Source organism: Triturus cristatus, chromosome 3_2, assembly GCF_964204655.1.
Source record: "Triturus cristatus chromosome 3_2, aTriCri1.1, whole genome shotgun sequence".
Taxonomy (NCBI): Eukaryota; Metazoa; Chordata; class Amphibia; order Caudata; family Salamandridae; genus Triturus; species Triturus cristatus.
Window position 1 is genome coordinate 453,205,749 of NC_140584.1, and position 17,727 is coordinate 453,223,475.

The 17,727-nt window shown below is 39.4% G+C and overlaps 1 protein-coding gene across 2 annotated transcripts in view; it reads left to right on the forward strand.

The window, feature by feature from the left end:
- ABCC8 (ATP binding cassette subfamily C member 8) overlaps positions 1 to 17,727 on the forward strand; it is a 1,425,084-nt gene that overhangs the window by 281,289 nt on the left and 1,126,068 nt on the right. For both annotated transcript variants that reach the window (XM_085648067.1, XM_085648068.1), the window contains one exon: positions 13,651 to 13,817. In XM_085648067.1, the coding sequence (XP_085504193.1) occupies positions 13,651 to 13,817 (167 nt within the window). The remainder of the gene's footprint in view (positions 1 to 13,650; positions 13,818 to 17,727) is intronic.

Sequence of the window (17,727 nt, forward strand, 5' to 3'; positions counted from 1 at the left end):
TCCACTAAATGCATTTCGGGTCTCATTGAGAGGTGTACAGGGACATCTGATAAGAATTGGCAGATCCCCCATCCACCCAATTTGGTATACCCCACACCTCATTTAGAATTTAGTGGAATGTGGATTTCTCAAAAGGGCAGACACTGCTCACTCCGTTGTTCAGAAAAAAACACTGCATGGCGCCATGTGCACCTGGGAATGGCTACTTAGGTATCTCCCTTCAAAGCAATGGGAGCATGTTTTTCCTGTTTAAGCCCACCATGTACACTAAGGCAGTTCCTGAATGAAAAAGTCCTAAAAATGACTTTGTGCAATGAAAGACAAATGTGAGAGTGTGGATGTGATTAATAATATCACTTCTGAACAGATAGTTCCCCATTTTAACCCCTTTTTGAGAAGTCCGTATTCTGGACAGGGAGATATTGCTGCCAGAGTGGCTGATTTCACTCAGTAGCCCCACCCCAATTACTGGTAATTGTGAGTTTCCATACTCAGAATGGGTTATAACATTTGAGCTAGAATTACAAGGTTCCAGTAACCACATTTACTTCCATAATCATAGCCAATTTTTCAACTGCTTACTGTAAGTAGAATGTCTATATGAAAAAGCATTTGGGTTTATCAGGTGCATTCCAGTACCAAGTAATTCTCAGAATCATGGAATAGTATCTTCTGATCTGCACTACTCGAAATGGAGCTTATAATGGTTCAGGCCAGATCGGTGGCAATTAAAATCACTCACCCAGGCAAGGATCTTTAAAATATGCTGATCCAGTCACAACTGGCAGTGTCGCTGCGTCTCCTACCCAGTCATTTGATGTCTAGTCTGGCAGATCCTAAATGGCGCCTTTACTCACTTTTCACCACTTTTAGAGGATACCATTGTTTTGGGAGACCTCAAAGTTAACTGTTAAATATTATTATTGTTATTAATATTATTATTATTAGAGCACGCTTACACCTATTTTTTTTTTTATCCCTGCAACTGATAAGGGATCAAGTGTGAATAAAGCACAATCACCAGAATAACAAATATTTCTGTGCATTTCTAAAGGTGAGGTGATTGTCAAGATTCCTCATCTCCAAAGGGAGATTATTCCATAGTTTGGGGACCAGGCAGCAAAAGGATAAACTGACTAAATGAGTCATTTTACTAGAGGCACATTGGTCAGAGACTCATGCTTGAATCATAAGAATTGGGTGTATGTTGTAATAGTTTATCTTTAGGTTCCAACCTATAAAGCCCAAAGGGTACCCTTTGAGCTAGGCAGAGGGTCTTGGACTGGACCTTTTGCTCGACTAATAGGCAGTGAAGCCCGGGATGAACCTCTGTAACATTATCAAACTGCACATATTAGAAATAGCTAGGGTGTTCAAAGTGTAGGATGTTGCAATAGTCCAGCTTGGATAGGATGAAGAGTGGTATAATAGTAAAGTGTCAGCAAGTATAAACAGTAAGATCTGCCTTTGGTTCCATGGGAAAAGAAACAGGAAGAGACCAGTACATAGATCTGTTATTTCAAAGAAGCATCCTAATGACTTAACACACTAAAACCCTTGGTTTTTGGGGTGGCAGTAGTCAGATGGCACAACACAGTGGGTCATGACATGCTATCTCAGAGAGCATGATTGTGACCTAAGACTAGACGTATTGTTTTTCTTTGGTATTTCTTGTGGTAATTACCCAATAGATTTTTCTTTTATGTGTTATTGGGTTAGAACTTTCCTCCTTTGTTATTTTACCTGTATTTCCTATTTAAGGAGGTTTGCATGCCTTAAGAAATGCATTTCAGTTGTGCTCCTCTTACGCAAGGAAGCCATAAAGAAACTTTGAGAAACTGTTTTGCCTCTGTGAGATCCCACTGACCAGGGAATTGTGGTAGCTTAACCATCCTACTTCTAGAAGTGTTTGACCACTCTCTCCTTAGTCTTTCTGAGGAATTTCCTATACCATGAAATTAATCAAGCCATCCATCACTAAAGAAGGGTTACCCATGCAAACTCTATGACTTCAATTGAAGTTAAAACCTGTTGAGCCAATTCTATGTTGTAATATTTAAAACTCATAAAATAAGGCGACAACCTCTCAATACAGAGCAGTTTTAGATATGATTAAAAACTGAATGCAAATGGTTTTTGGTAGCTGGTTTAAGACTTTTGAGACACTTGAAAAGCTCTTTCAGAAACTTTGAATTTTAGAGCTTCTTGAAAGAATTTGGTGGTGACTGTCAGCTCTTCTCCTTGATGTGCATTACGTTATCCTTCAGACTTTCCATTTTCTTTAACAAAGATCTCATATTCACTGTAATGTAAACCAGAAGGGCATTGGTAAAGGCACCTCACAGCTCAATTCATGAAGAAAGCATCTATCTTCTCTTATCCGTATTTGTGCAAACTCTGTAACTGAAGTAGCCTGTAGATATTCAGTCTGCACAACCCATCAGCTTGATTAGAAAGTGGAGTCATTCCCTGGCCTGAGTGATATATTTGTTTCAGATGCAGCCTGCTCACTCCTTAACTCATGGTCAAGTGGCATTCAGATAAAGCCAAGGGTTGTTCTGATATTCTGCGAAGAACTTTGTTTCCTTGTCTCCTGCCAGTCTCAACTCATGTAACTTGTTTGGCTGCCCTGAAAAGAAAAATCATCTATAAACTCACCATTGTCCACCAAGCTCTATCTGCGAAAAGAATCTGCTATTTACTTAAACATTTTAAATGCTGTAGTTCTTTCTAACTTCACTCGCTCCACTAATCCTAAAAAGCCAACTGACTTCTTGCCATCAAAGAAGCAAAATGGTAAAAAACCCTTAGGATTTTGGATAACATTAGAAGATTGAAAATAGCAGAACAACCTTAATACTTGGTGGGTTAGTAAGGTTTTCCCTATATACTCTTACCATTTCCTAGCATTCCTTCGACTCTAGATTCATAATACCATTGTTGGCACAAGTGTGTACATCTGTGTTATGTGTGTGTGTTTGGGGGTTCCAGCTGATTTCAACAGATACAAGTGGGGTTCCACATGATATAGAAACACCTATTTATGATGCCACCAAAATACCAACAGTTAAAAATATCTCATAGCCATCTACTATTATAAAGAATTCATAAGGTAAAAGTACATTCCATTTGGTGGACTAGAATTTGTATCCCCTATAACAGAAACCAATACACAAAACATTTTCTCTACTTTAAGATGAGTTGAAAAAAGCTAAGATGACCATTTTCCTGCCCTCTCTATCATTTCTGTCTAACACGCACTAGTTAAAAATATTGATTCCCTATAGAGATAATGTTGTGTCCTCCTGAAGGAAAGGAGCCTCTGTGGAACAGAACTTATGACCATACACACTGGTGGATCTTGGTTGGGGTAACCAGTTTATGCACTCTATATAAACCACCCACAACTACACTTGTAAAATGCAAATCTACAAAGGAGATGTAAATCCAAATGACTTTATAAGAGAAGAAAAATATTGTAATGTGAAAAGAGACGTTGGTTGAAAAAAGAACTGTGTGCACTATGGAAGTGCAATGTTTCTTTTTTCCCCATTGGTGTGAATACTGAGTATTGAAATCAGAATATTGAGTGTACTAAATATCAATGACAAAATATTGATAGAAAAATATCGACAAGTAAGTAAGTGTAGATTTTTAATACATAACTCCACATACATGTACCAACGTTTACATATATCTTCAAGGTACATTGATATGGAGTTAGTAATAGTAAATCTATACTTCCCTATATGGACTTCCCTTTCAATATTTTATTCCTCAATATTCTGTACTCTATATTATTGTGCCCTCATATTCTTCATGTCAATATTCAGTAGTGAAATCTTTATCAGTGAAGTTTTGTTACATTTCTAATGTTCATCCTTCACAAAGGTTGTAAAGTTTCCCTATTTACCTCTGCTTTTGCCTTGGCAAAGTTTTATCTGGAAAACAAGAATTTGTTCATTACATTGCTAGATAATGTTCATCTAATCGAATCTAGCCAAGCTGAAAAACATACTACACACATTTCTCTGCATGTTTGCGAGCAGCTTTTCTTTTCACAGTGGTGAATATTTGCAGACGTTATCTCCGCAACTTTACCTAATGTAAAATGTTTCCATGTTGCAAAGAAGAAAACTTTCCAAACTTTCTGTAGGTGCAAAGATTTCGATAGAATGCCTTAATAAAATTAAAACATCTAACTTCACACATCCCTAGTGTGGATCTCCTAAGTGAAATCATTGACAGATATTCAGATCACTTTTCAAGACACAGAAAAAGTAAGACCTGACAGATAAGAATGAAACAATTCTTGAATCATGACAGTGATACCTTAAAAGAAAAGAATGAATTTGTAAGTGAAAAGAGTGATGCATCTTGTCAACTATACTATTGTGTACATAACCACTAGTTTATGTTGGAATGTATGTATGTGCAGTAGATAAGGAGTGTGAGGTGTTTGTTTATTAAGCAACTACAACTTAGCATCCACTGGTCTTCATCCAGTAAAAACTGTATTCAGTGAGTCCAGTTTCGTTTGATGGTATTATGCCCCTATGGTGTTGTATGATGGTGAATTCATACACTGTCAATTTCTCATGGAAAATATGAAAATAAACTAGCATCCAATATGAACATACTGTTAAGGAGAAGAAATTCCTGGGCCTAAATGTGCCAGCCCCCACCCTCCATACAACCCCTAGCAGTCTTTCTGCCCCATCATCAGGGGCAGTTAGGTGGTGTTTTCCTCCAATCTGCCCCTGGCATGGGCATTAAGCCCACTAGACCACCAGGGATTATATTTGGAGGGAGATCCACCTACTGGCAATGGACTAATGCCCCCTCCCCAGGGCCAATAGTCTTAAATCCGACTAGACATAAGGGATTGTTTTTGTGGAGAAATCGGTGGGGGCACCCCGCCTAGACAGTGGGCCTAACCCCACCTCTCAAATAACCGACAGCAGTCTTTCTGTCCCCTCAGGGGCCAGATAAGAGATCTTTAACTTCAATCTGCCCATGTGGGGGAGGCAGAGAGCCCACTAGACACCAGGGAGTTTTTTTAAATTGCTATAAGGTGTGGGGATGGACAGTCCACCCACCCACATATCGGGCCTAGCATCCACCTTCCCAAATCAGATAATTTTTGTGACAGCAAATGCTGATATCTCCACATTGTATTTTGGGTTCTTTCCTGTTTGGGCACTAAGCCTACCCACACAAGTAAGGTATAATTTTTATCAGAAGACTTGGGAGAATGCTGGGTGGTAGGAAGTTTGTGGCTCCCCGCAGATTCCAGAACCTTCCTTCACAAAAATGTGAGGAAAATGTGCTTACATTTTAGGTTTAGAAGGAATTGTGGGTAAAACACTTGGTAAGAGCCTTCCAAGTCATCCCTTCCTGTATCCTCCTAGGTGACTAGTTAAAAATTTTTTTTTACAGATTTGCAAGGTTTTCCTAGGTGCTGGCTTAGCTAGGGCCTAAAATCCATAGCTGCCCACTTTACAGAAAACAGGTCGGCTTTGAGTGAAAATATGTGATGTATTCATGTTGTGTTCTGAGGCGTTTTCTGTTGCGGGCACAGATTGAGAACTTTCCATCATAGAAATGTGAGGAAAAGGTTGTTTGTTTTATTTTAGTCATGAGGTTTACAAAAGATTCTGGGTAAAACAACCTGGTGATAGCCATGCAAGTCACCCCAGGGATCGAAAAATCTGAAAAATGGTACTAGTCCTGCAGGTCTAGTACCTTGAAAAATCTCCTCGACCTAACAGTAACCTACTTGACCTCCGTCTCTGAAAGCGGAGCAAATGTGACAAGATAACAAGATTTAAAGGCATCTTTATTGCTCATTTGCTTTGTGAGCAATAAAAAGGCCTTTAAATCTTGTTATCTTGTCACATTTGCTCCGTTTTCAAAGACAGAGGACAAAAGTTAGTATGTTTTCCTACTCGCCAGAAAGGGGAGTAGGACCTAAAAATAGCTCGACCTCATTAAGAGCGGTCATGTAGATTTGTCGAGCCCTGCACCCCATACAAGATTTCCATAGGTGTCTAGTTTTAAAAAATGCACAACTTTACTAGGTTTCTCTACGTGCCGGCTGAGCTAGGGCTCAAAATCCACAACTACTCACTTTGCAAACAACGGGTCAGTTTTGAGTGGAAAAATGTGATGTATCCATGTTACGTTTAGGGCCGTTTCCTGGCAAAGGCACTAGGCCTACCCACACAAGTGTGGTACCCTTTTATCAAAAAGGCTAGAGGACTGCTTGGTGGAAGGAAGTTTGTGGCGCCCCACAGATTCTAAAACTTTTCATCATAGAAATGTGAGGAAAAGCTGTCTTTTAGTCAAAGTTTAAGGTTTGCAAGTGAATCTGGGTTAAACTACCTGGTGGAAGCCACGCGAGTCTCCCCATCCTGGATTGCTCTAGGTGCCAAGTTTTCAAAAATGTACACGTTTGCTAGATTTCCCTGTGTGCCTGCTGAGCTGGGCCCCAAAATCCACAGCTACCCACTTTGCAAAAAACGGGTCAGTTTTGAGTGGAAAAATTTGATGTATCCATGTTGCATTTTGGGGCATTTCCTGTTGCAGACACTAGGCCTACCCACACAAGTGAGGTACCATTTGTATAAGGAGACATGTGAGAATATACAATAGTAGGATATTTAGTATTACAAGTTCGGAGTTCATGGCATTTGTGTCTTCCAAATGTAAGCCACTGTGGAAGAAATTAGACATTTAAAAAGTACCCTCTAAATCATATGCTTGTGCAGTTACCAACAAATCCAGAGATGTACAAATAACCACTGATCATAAACTCCATATCTTGTGCCCATTTTAGAATCACATGGTTACCTTGATACCTATTTTTCATTCTACATATTTCACCATATGAATTGATCTATACTCAGTACACAATAAAAACAAAATTGTACTTTGCAGCTCAATTGTTGGCTTTGGGTAGCTCGGGTTTATGGAGAACCTACAAATCCTATATATTCCCACAACCAAAAGGGCCTAACGCACTTTTTGGTAGATTGCTTTTATAAATCTGCCATTGTGACAAAAAGTTACAGATGACAACATTGTCACAAATGGCTGTTTTTTCCTACTTGTTTTCAATATTTCTTTATTTCAAAAGTCATTTTTTTAGGAAAACCTTGAGGGATCTACACATATGACCCCTTGCTGAATTCAAAGTTGTATCTACTTTCCAGAAATATATACCTTTTCTGGATCGCTCATGAGTTTGCACCACAAACTGGAAGTAGGTTGAAAGCACAAATAATAGGAAAAATTAGCTTCTTGTTTGAAAAATGCCATAACTGTGGTAAAAAATTAGGTTTCTTGATTCAGTTCTGCAAGTTCCTGAAATCTGGGAAGAGGGTGACTTTAGCACAATAAACATTTGGTGATGCCATTTTTATGAGAAAAAAACAGACACTTTTATACAGAGCACTTCTTGCCTATTTTGCCCACAAAACACAAATTTCAGCTACATTTTGGCTATTTTCTAGGTCCTCTCCAGGTGAATCAATAAACCTTAGTAACTTTTAGAATTCCCAGAATGTTGGGAAAAAAGGACCAAAATTTGGCATGAATAGCTTATGTGGACAAAATGTTATGGCGGTTTAAGCAAGAACTACCCTAAATAGCCTAAAAAAGGCTTGGCACTGAAATGTTTGGAAAGGTCAGTGAGGGGGAATGCCTAGCAGCAAAAGGGTTAAATGCTGTATTTTCCTGTGTTTTACAACAAGGCCCAAATTCAATATTGTGTTTCAATGCAGCCATGATGTGTGTTTTCATTTCTCATAAGGACAGTGCACATAACCAAATTGTGCACTGACGCTCAGTGTTGGCATGCTTTTCTTAGAGAACACCGTAAGAAACCTTTTGCTACGTTCAAGGCTCTTTCTGACAATAACACTGTAAATATAAGACCTCCATTTTTTTTGCAACTAGATTTGTACTGTCACTTCCAATGATTTTAGGTAAGAATGGGCAACAATAATATTCAGTTAGGGGATCCTGCTAGAATGGTGGCAATAGGTGACACTGTATAATTTTCCCCAGCTCTGAGGCTGAAATTTTAAAAAGGATATCCCTCTGGTATTCACACCAGAGGGATTTCCTGCCTCACGTGCGGGGATGTTGTAAAGGTAACAATGGTTCATGTAAGGCCAAAAGTTCCTTAAAAGCAGAAGCTGTTGACTTAAGAAAGTGTTAATCACTTAGCCTATGGCATAGGGCATATTACTGAATAAATGCCAGAGGGAGCAAAAATAGACAATTCCAATTGTCGGAAGGGACACAGATGGGCATTGACATAATAATTAATTTATTCATAAATTTTAAATCAAAATATTTGGGATATAGATCCGGTGCTCACAAAAAAGTGAAAAAGAACGTGATGTGGCGACTGAAGGTGATATTTAAAAACATTCAGCGCATTGACAACATAAGCCAAAACTTCTGACGATAATTTTTTAACAGTAAAGGTGTTTTTGTTGTACAAGAGGTCGACAGAATTTCAATCTCAGAAACTTGAGATCTTCATCAGGACAAGGTTTGTGAGCAAGAGGAATCAATAAGATAATGATACTGCAAAGTACATGTATTAAGATGTTGTCCTGGAAAAATTGTGCACAATTTTTAAGCAAATCATAATTAGTCAAAGTACATACAAAGGGCTTCTGAAAAATATAGTCAAAAATGTAGAATAACATATTAGTATCAGTCAGAGCATAATTGAGAGTCATTATCTAGTGGACCAGAGTGACAGAGTAAGAGGATGCGAAATCATTTAATCTATATAGAAGAAAAGAGAATCAATCAAAAAAGAAAGCGAAAAAATTCCTAGCGGTGCTAAGTGCCTAAGTGATTGGAGGCTACAGCAAGGCGGTGAACTCAATGCAGAGCATCATAGGTAATGCATGGTGCGGTGCTAATCAAGTGAAAGCAAGCGTGCCAAACGAATACTCACTAGGCAACTCAGAAGGAGGACGGGGTGAGGACGGCCTGGAACCTTCCTCAGCACACAAGGACACGTGTGGTTGATGGCACGGAGCCGTCCTCCGCACCAATCTGGTTAAAAAGTGTCATGTTTTTATTTGGCAGTTGTTAAATTCTTTCACAACCGCCTCAATGTCGGATGTGATTGATATAACAATCCGCGTATCGTCTGCATACAATATTACAGAGAACCCATTGGATCAAATAAATTATGCCAATGAGGTGACGTAGAGGTTAAATAATGTTGGGGATTATGAAGAATCCAGAGCCCCCCCACAGGGAAGACAGAAGGATATAGAGGTATATCCTTCAAGTGCCATATCCTTTAAGAGCTGCAACCCTGATCCCCACCATCTCTAGCCAGTTGATAAGCACTAGATGGTTAACTATATCAAATGTGGCTGAGAGGTCAAGCAGGATCAATATCGCCCTTCCTCCCTTATCCATCTACTTTTGAATCTCCTCAGAAGCAATAGATAAGGCTAATTCTATACAGTGCTGCGTTCTGAAGCCATGTTGAATTGGGGCCAGAATGTTTTAGCCTCCAGAAAGCAATTAGTTCCTCATTTGTAGCCTTTTCTAAAATGTTTGCAGAGGAGCGGTAGATAGGAAAGAGGCCTATAGTTTTTAACCTCAGCAGGGACAGGTTTTTAGAATAGGACACATTGATTCCTTTTTCCATGCTACTGGAAAAAAGCCCTGAAGTCAGCACATTATTTAAGAGTTCAACAAGCTGGACCGTAATCATGCCCGAGACCAATTGCAAAACATGTGGTGGGCTCCATAGGGGAGCAAGATTTAGTGGTTTCCAACAAGCTTTTTTCTCTTTCTTCAGTTAGGGGGTAAACAATCAAGACCATTCAATACACAATTTTGACCTTAATGCGGCCCTAAGGCAGAAGAACCGGGGCGATCAATTATATGATTTTTATTTTGATTGCCAGAAATACCTCATAAACGCTGTTTACTTTCCTTTGGAAAAAAGGAACATGTTGATTACAAACATTTTGATCAGGAATAAAAAGTTTGCTCTGGTCAAAATTTGAGATGGCAGTTACATTTTTAAGGGTTTTCTAGTAGAGTTTTCCACACTACTTTTTTTGTGAGTGAAAGGTTTTTGCTGTAATGATCAGATTTTTAAACTCATCGATAACTGATTTGTATTTACTTTTCTCTTCTGCATTATAGTTTTTCCTCCATCTCCGTCCTTGTGCCCTACATTTTAGTTTACATTATTTTTAATTCAGGGGAATACCATGGGGTGGATGGATTTTTTCTATACCTTTTTTGAATTTTTTCTGGGGGTAGCTGAGTGACTGCAAAATCTAGCCAATTAGAAAAATTGGAGGCAGCAGTTTCAACATTGGTGTCCAGTAGCGGGCTATGATGTTTTAGAACAGTCTAGCTCCAATTTGTCAAATAAAGGCTAAATGCTTTGACCCTTGCTTGGCAAATATGTATCTGTTGCTCAGGAGATAATGATTAAGACACTGATAAATAGTGCCCAGCCCTGTTGTAAGTCCAAATTGGAGGTCTGAAATATTAGTCTTCTAATTTGCTTATCCTACCTCAGCATCCACATCATAAGGGATCCACCCGCAATCCATTTCTAGTATCAATCTTGTTTGGTTTATATTTTGGAATTTCGATATATGTCTACTTTCACTCATGTCCAAAATTTAATTAAAAACACATTCATCAGCCCAGCCATTGTGTTTCGTCTTCTTCAGGGCTGACCTTTTTTTATATATACAATCATTACAAAGACATTTCTTATACTTAAGTTAAAAGCACATGCAAACCTCTTCACATCATATTAAGCAGATGTAGCAAAAAAGTGCTTTAAAAAAGGAAAGTAACCTACTTCTTCTGTCTTGTAATGAAATGTGTTTTAATTCGTAGAATGGATTTGGGTGTACTAAAGTGTAAAGTATATCAAACCATTTATTTGGCTTTGTTCTTTTCTAAAGAAATTGTTAACCTTTTTGCTGTTCAATTGAATTCATTGAGGGTAAAATGACATTAGAACCAGCCGTACATCGAAGCAGCAAAATGTCTCCTTAAGGCTGGTTGTAATCAGCTTCCTAGGAAAATCATGGGGATTCAAAGAGTCCCATCCTAATCTGGGCCCTTGGTCTTTATTTGTTTCAGCCCTAGTATAAGTGATTACATCTCTCTTTAACATCCTTCCAAAAAAAAAAGAAAAAAAAAAGTGGTGTATGTCGGCTAAAGATGTTCAGGATTACTTAAAAACAACAGCCTCGTTTCTCAAGTCCTTTGAGATAAGTACGAGCAATGTCTTCTCGTTTTCAACATATGTGCTTGTCTCTCCATAGTCAAATGTGTGCATTGAACCCTGCTGCTATGTACAGTGTTCAGCTGCCCTCCAGGTCTAGGTGTGTGCCTTTACACCCTGATACAATACAAATAAATACAATTGCCTTCATAGTGATAAGTGAAAAGTAAAATACATAGGATTCACCATCTGGAGATGTTTTAATTATTCCTCTGAATGATATTTATTCTATCAACTGTAGAAGAATTAAAAAAGAATAGAGGTGTAGCAGCATATGAATGTTTAGATCCCCAGTAGCTCATCCTTGATGAGAGCCCGGGCATTCTAGGCAAGAAAGACAACATTGTGCATGCTTGAAATTGTTTATTGAATAAACTATTTACAAAGGGCAGCCTATCGCGATAAAAGTGTTGTACAGGCAACGAAAGAGCTACACTCAACAGAATAACATGAAAGAACGCTGAAAACCATGGTTCCAATGGTTATCCCAAGAGATAGCTTCAATCTAATGTTTTGAGGCTAATAACTCTGCCATGATATCACACAATTAGTATGGGGTAGGCTTGTGAAGATGGCAGGCGGAAGCATTTGGAACCCGTTCTCCATTAATATCAATCAATTACAAAATCGGAGTGTTTTAAGAAATAAATTGAAAAAACACGTTTTTCAATAAGGCTAGATTTACATCCTTGTCTTGGAACTGCAAAGCACCTGGAGATCAATTGGGTAAGGCGCTTTATAAATGAAATGGACTGGACTGACCAGGACTTAAATTAGGCTGAGAGAGACGTTTGTTGACGACAGTCTGAGTAAAGTGAATTCTAAGATGTATGCATCAAACAGATGAGTATTTAGAGCCTTCCTATACAAGAGAAGCGACAGCGATTGTGCAGTTCTGTATTCTATTCTGCCTGCGAGACTGTTCCATATTTTAGGGGCAAAACAAGAGAACACATGATTCAAACTTTAGGTTTTCCTGTTCTTGGAGTTTCTAGCAAGAAGAATACCTTGCTTCTCGTCATTCTAGATCCTTCTTACCAGGCACATTTTTCATCTAGGTACACAGGCATGTGTACGGTTATTCCTACATGTATCTGATGCGTTCTCGCTTCCAGGCATAGGGGGTGTTGATCTGTTAAGATTGGGGGAACCTTGTCAAACAACCTAACTCTAGAGGTAGTCTTCTCACCAGTGCAGGGTTCCCTTCCGAGAAGCTACAGTGGTATTGGATTGCCCCATAGCAATGCTATGCAGAAGTGACTGCACCAGTACTTGAACTTCCTAGTAGAAAGCATCCACCAGAGGAATTGGTCCATTTGGTCTACGGAATCTTTCGGAGATGTTCTGGTTTCAGCTATCCAAGTTGGAACATCTTTTGATTACCTCGAAGGACAGGATTGTAGTTTTTCAAGACAAAAGGGCCCAGATTGAGCCTTTACTGTGAAGAAAAAACATCATACCACACACAGTCTGCTAGGACCTTCTTTAAAAGGTGTCCTATAATTAATAATGTAATCTGTGCTGTCTAAAAAAAGGACGGCTCGTAAGTAAAGAGTGCACACAAAGTAAGGTGGTAGGACCAAATATGAATGTTTTGAGTTAAATCTGATGATTGATGTGACCAGTAATCTAGCCTTTTGAGATTGACCGAGAGTGAGGCAGCACTCCAAGGTGGGAAACAAACAGGTAAGGAATGAGATGCTGAAAGTCTGACCAATAACCTTGGTACAGGAACCATTGAGGTTCAACTCCAAGAATTCGTTTTAAATGATTTAGACATGGTACGTTCTCTGTCTGTTTTTGGTACACCTTTTAGTTTAGTGAAGACCGGTATGTGTCTAGAGTTAGTAAACCCAAACTTCCTTTGTCTTTTTACTTTGATCACATTGATCCAGCCCTACTCACACCGTAAAGCAAAGCAAAGAACACTCTTGTGATCCCCGGTCTTATGCTGAACAGGAGTGTCTAAGCTGCACAGTGGGGGCGGAGGGGGATCGGCAAGCGGGGTGATCGGCCCACCATAGGATCTTGAGCAAGGAGCAAGAGCCCAGGTTACAGCGCACTCAAGGGTGCAGAGCTGCGTGTGCAGCAACTTGGCAGAACTTGTTCTATGGCCTCGAAGACACATCCTGACACTCACCAAAAGGCCCGTCATAATCTAATCAATGTCAACATTATATCAATAATTATGAATGTATGCTAATAATTCACCACCCACGCGAGGTGCAGTCAGATCTAAGCATGCATTACAGGTGTTCAACTCAGGCAGTAACAGTATTTGTGTCATGCCTTCGAATACCGTAACAATACATCCTTTAACTCTGTTTTCATCATCTCTTTTGCAGCTCTGCTTGTATACTGGACAATAGCTTTTATAACAAAAACTATTAAATTTGTAAAGTTCTGTGACAATGGCATTGGCCTATCACAACTTCGCTTCTGCCTCACTGGACTCTTGGTTATTTTATACGGGATGCTATTGGCGGTAGAGATGAACGTCATCCGAGTGAGGGTGAGTGTCACAGAGGAATGTTTTGTTTCATTATTGTTTTCACATTACCCTTGAGTTAAATTTTTGAACAAGTGAGTAGGCCCCTCTTTACAAATTATACTTCTTGCATTGTCTTTTAAATTTGGGGGTAGGGCAGGTAATTCCTTTGAGAACATTCTTATCATCCACCTGGAGTAATATATTTTGTGATAGGTGCGAAATATTAAACCATTTTAAAATGTACCTTGATATTACTCGCCACAAAATTTATTATATGTGTTTTTGCTTTTTAAAGATGCGATATTAGACCCATTATATTGGTATATTTCAGTCCACTTTCTTTATTGCTGCTAGGTGTAAGACACTGCACAGTGCACTTTACCTATTTTACTTTAACTATGGTATTTTAAAGTTTTAAGTGTAGGCATTTCATTGAGAACATTTTAGCATTAATTTGAAGCGATGTTTTCTAGGACTGGTGTGAAATATGGAATCGATCCACAATGTACATTGATACTATTCTCAACATAATGTAGTATATGTGTTTTGTCGGTTAAAGATGTGATACTAGTCAGATTGGTATAAACAAGTTCCTGTCACAACCCAAAGTGTTTTTATCCTTGTTTGTAATGATTTTTATTAATCAATAAATAAAGCATTTCTTCTTCTACTATAAACTTAAAGATGCATTTTGTTACACAACAAAAAAAAAAGCAATTTCGTTGTCCTTGAGTACAAAAACTTTGCCAAGGTCTAATAGAAACATGGACTAGAATGGTTAATATGATACCTGGGGCCGGTTTAGCCTTGTGCCATTAAAGCCCGAGAGCGCAGACCCTGAATCCTGCTCTCCTGAATGCTTTCATTAAATGAATTTCAGAAACCGAGTTAAAGGAGGAATGATGACAGATTGTCTCAAATCTTTTTGTAGGATTCTGATTTAGATTGGTGGGAGCTTTTTGTTGACAAAGGAAACAGCGGCTGGCTCTCACGGTTATCGTATTGCGCAAATATTTTTAGAACAATGTATATTTTATAGCTTGTGGTCTGCTAAATGTTTTATTCATGCATCGTTTTTCATTTAGCCTGGATCTTTTTAACCTTTAATGTTTGTAATCGGCCCTGCGCCTCTGGCCTTCCTGGTTCGAGGACAAATGCGTGCTCTCCAGGATTCTGCAGGGTCGAACAGCATGTGAAATGCAAGCTAATGCCTCAATCACCCATACCATACCAATTGCACCACAGTGCAGACGCCAGATTTGAAATGCACCAAGTTCAAGAGAGGGAGGCGTGAGAGCAGAGACAAAGGGAGCAGTGAGAGGATGTCCGCAGGCCGCTTGTGGGGATGAATGTGGATGCCGCACATTCAGTGGTACGATGGCCTCTAATATTTTCAGAACGAACTTACGCCCTATGGTACATCATGGTATGCAGGCAACGTATGCACCTTTGGGCCGATACCCTAAACATCCCCAGGATTAAATATAACATATACTTCGAAAAAGTCAGAATGTAGGCCTATGCAGACTTAACATGATTTGTATAGTTGCCATGTGAACACGCATATTTGTTCAACTTGTGCTTATTACATATTTGTGCTATATGCATACATGTCAGCGGTGGCAAAGACTTAGCCTAGGAGATGCCGTGCACGTTTAAATAGCGGCCATTAAGTAACCAGGTTTGCAGCTCTGACATGAAACTGTCAATGCATCTCTTACAGTATCTTGGCACATCACAGACACAGGCATTGATCACCACTAAGTGGTGTAAAAAGTGCACCAATGTGTCTATAAAGATATTCATGTAAAGGGGAGACAGGTGTCGGAAAATAACAATTTTGCAAGAGTTATTCGCACTATGCAGTAGTGAAATTCACCAAACTAAGCCCAATGCTGCGTATTGAACGCATAGCATGCAAGAGGCAAATCCGTTTAGTGAAACAGGCACCAGGAAGCATTGTACATGATCACATTGCACTTACGCATGTACATTAATATTTAGTTCATGCAGCTCAAGAAAATGGGTGTAATACACCAACTGTTGTAAACGATGCAGAAAAGAAAGTACACAATGTGCATTTATTTTATGCGCATCTCTGATTTTGCAAACCAGCTCCTCTTATCTTTCAACATGAACTTAGCGATCATGCTTATCATATTTTATGCTATGTTTCATGCTATTGTTTTCTACTTTGCAAACTGAACCACTCCCATGCCCTTGGGGCTTGTACGTGCTACACAAAAGTTATAAATCAATAAATTATAAAGGGTTAAATCCCGCCTCACTCCGGGTCAGCACTGAAGCTGTCTCCTCCAGTCGCAAACATTCCACTTACAAATCATCTTTTTCAGATGTGTTCAATGGGAACATTGGAAAATTACAAAATCCAAAATGCATTTGGTGATCACACGAAAGACCATCACTTATTATGGGCATGTGAAACTCGCGTGATTTTCTTTTACATTGTTATGCAAAATTTAGATTTTTCACAGCCTGCTGGGCAGCAAATCTGGATTTTATTAAGGGCAGGGAGGCTAATATTATGCAAATCTCCTTTATTGCCACAGCTCAGCAGCAACAATTGAAGAATATAGAACTTCAATGAACATTCTGAAGAAGTATAAAGTCCCTTTGTGACCAGCCATCTTCCTTCTTTGTTGCTGCTGCTCAGAAAGATAAGTACCATTCTCCAGCTACCGCTTGATATCCTTATAATTTGTTATACTTGTATGTACTTATTATATTTATAATATTGACGCATATGTCTATCTATTTAATCCCCTTTTTATCGGGCTAATACTCAATAATATTGAAATGTATATCATTATTATTACCAATGCTTCGCCTTCCTGACCTAACCTTCTATTAAGGCTTAACTTTACCCTTACCGCCCTTTTTTCCCCTCCGGTTTTACTTTGAACCAGATTAGGCTTGTCAACTTCACTGTGTACCCTCAAATCCGAACCGGTCAATCGCTCACGCGCACACATACTGTTTTTTTCCCCCTGACGCCGCGCGGCCTTCCGTCCTGGCTCCCTGCACGCCTGGGCTCATTTAAACTTAAATCGCGGGGATGCTTCCATCAGAGCGCCCCGCGTTACGAAGTGTTTCTCCAGCCCCCTCGGCACGTTACTCGCGCTCGAGACGGGCCGGATTTGGAATTAAAGAAAAGTACCTTAAGGCCAACCACGCACGCTATTACGTGCGTGGTGGCCCTTTTGAGAGCTTGGGTTTTGCTCCATGTACTCAATAAGGCCACCATTTTAGGTAATTGGGATTGAACAACCGTTCCGTGTGTATATTTATGACAGTTTCTATCAACTGTCTTCCGATCAGCTGTTCACACGCTACCACGGTATCGAGCAGTTTGTTTTAATCGATTATTAAAGCATTTCAAGTGCTCTAATACCTTACCTTCTATCACCAATTCAAATGAGTTAGTACTACTACTGATTCCAATTATTATCTTTAAATCAATTAACCCATAAGTATCAAGTAATTTATTTATAATGTCTACACCCCAAATTAGCATTGAAGGGCGACTGGAAGGGCTATTAAACAATGCTCTGAAGAAAGTGCTTGGGTCTATTGATGATACAATAAATAAAAAATTGGAATCTTTGTCTCAGAAGACCTCCCCACACCCTTCCACTAGTAACCAACAAACAGGAGCAGTTAAGGCTCCAAAGAAGAGGGCCCTTGGAGACAAAGAGCGAAAAGACTCTAAGAAAGCTAAGACCTCCGCCCCTCCCTCACGCTCTCAAGGCGGTGACAAGACTGGTGCCTCGGGCACCCCATATGGGCAGGATCAAGGCCCTGAGCCCCTTATTGATATTAATAGTGACAACAGTTTTGGCCCTGAAATAGACCTATCCTGCTCTTCTGGCTTTAACACAGATGTGGAAGAGGCACAACCAAGGGGAACGGG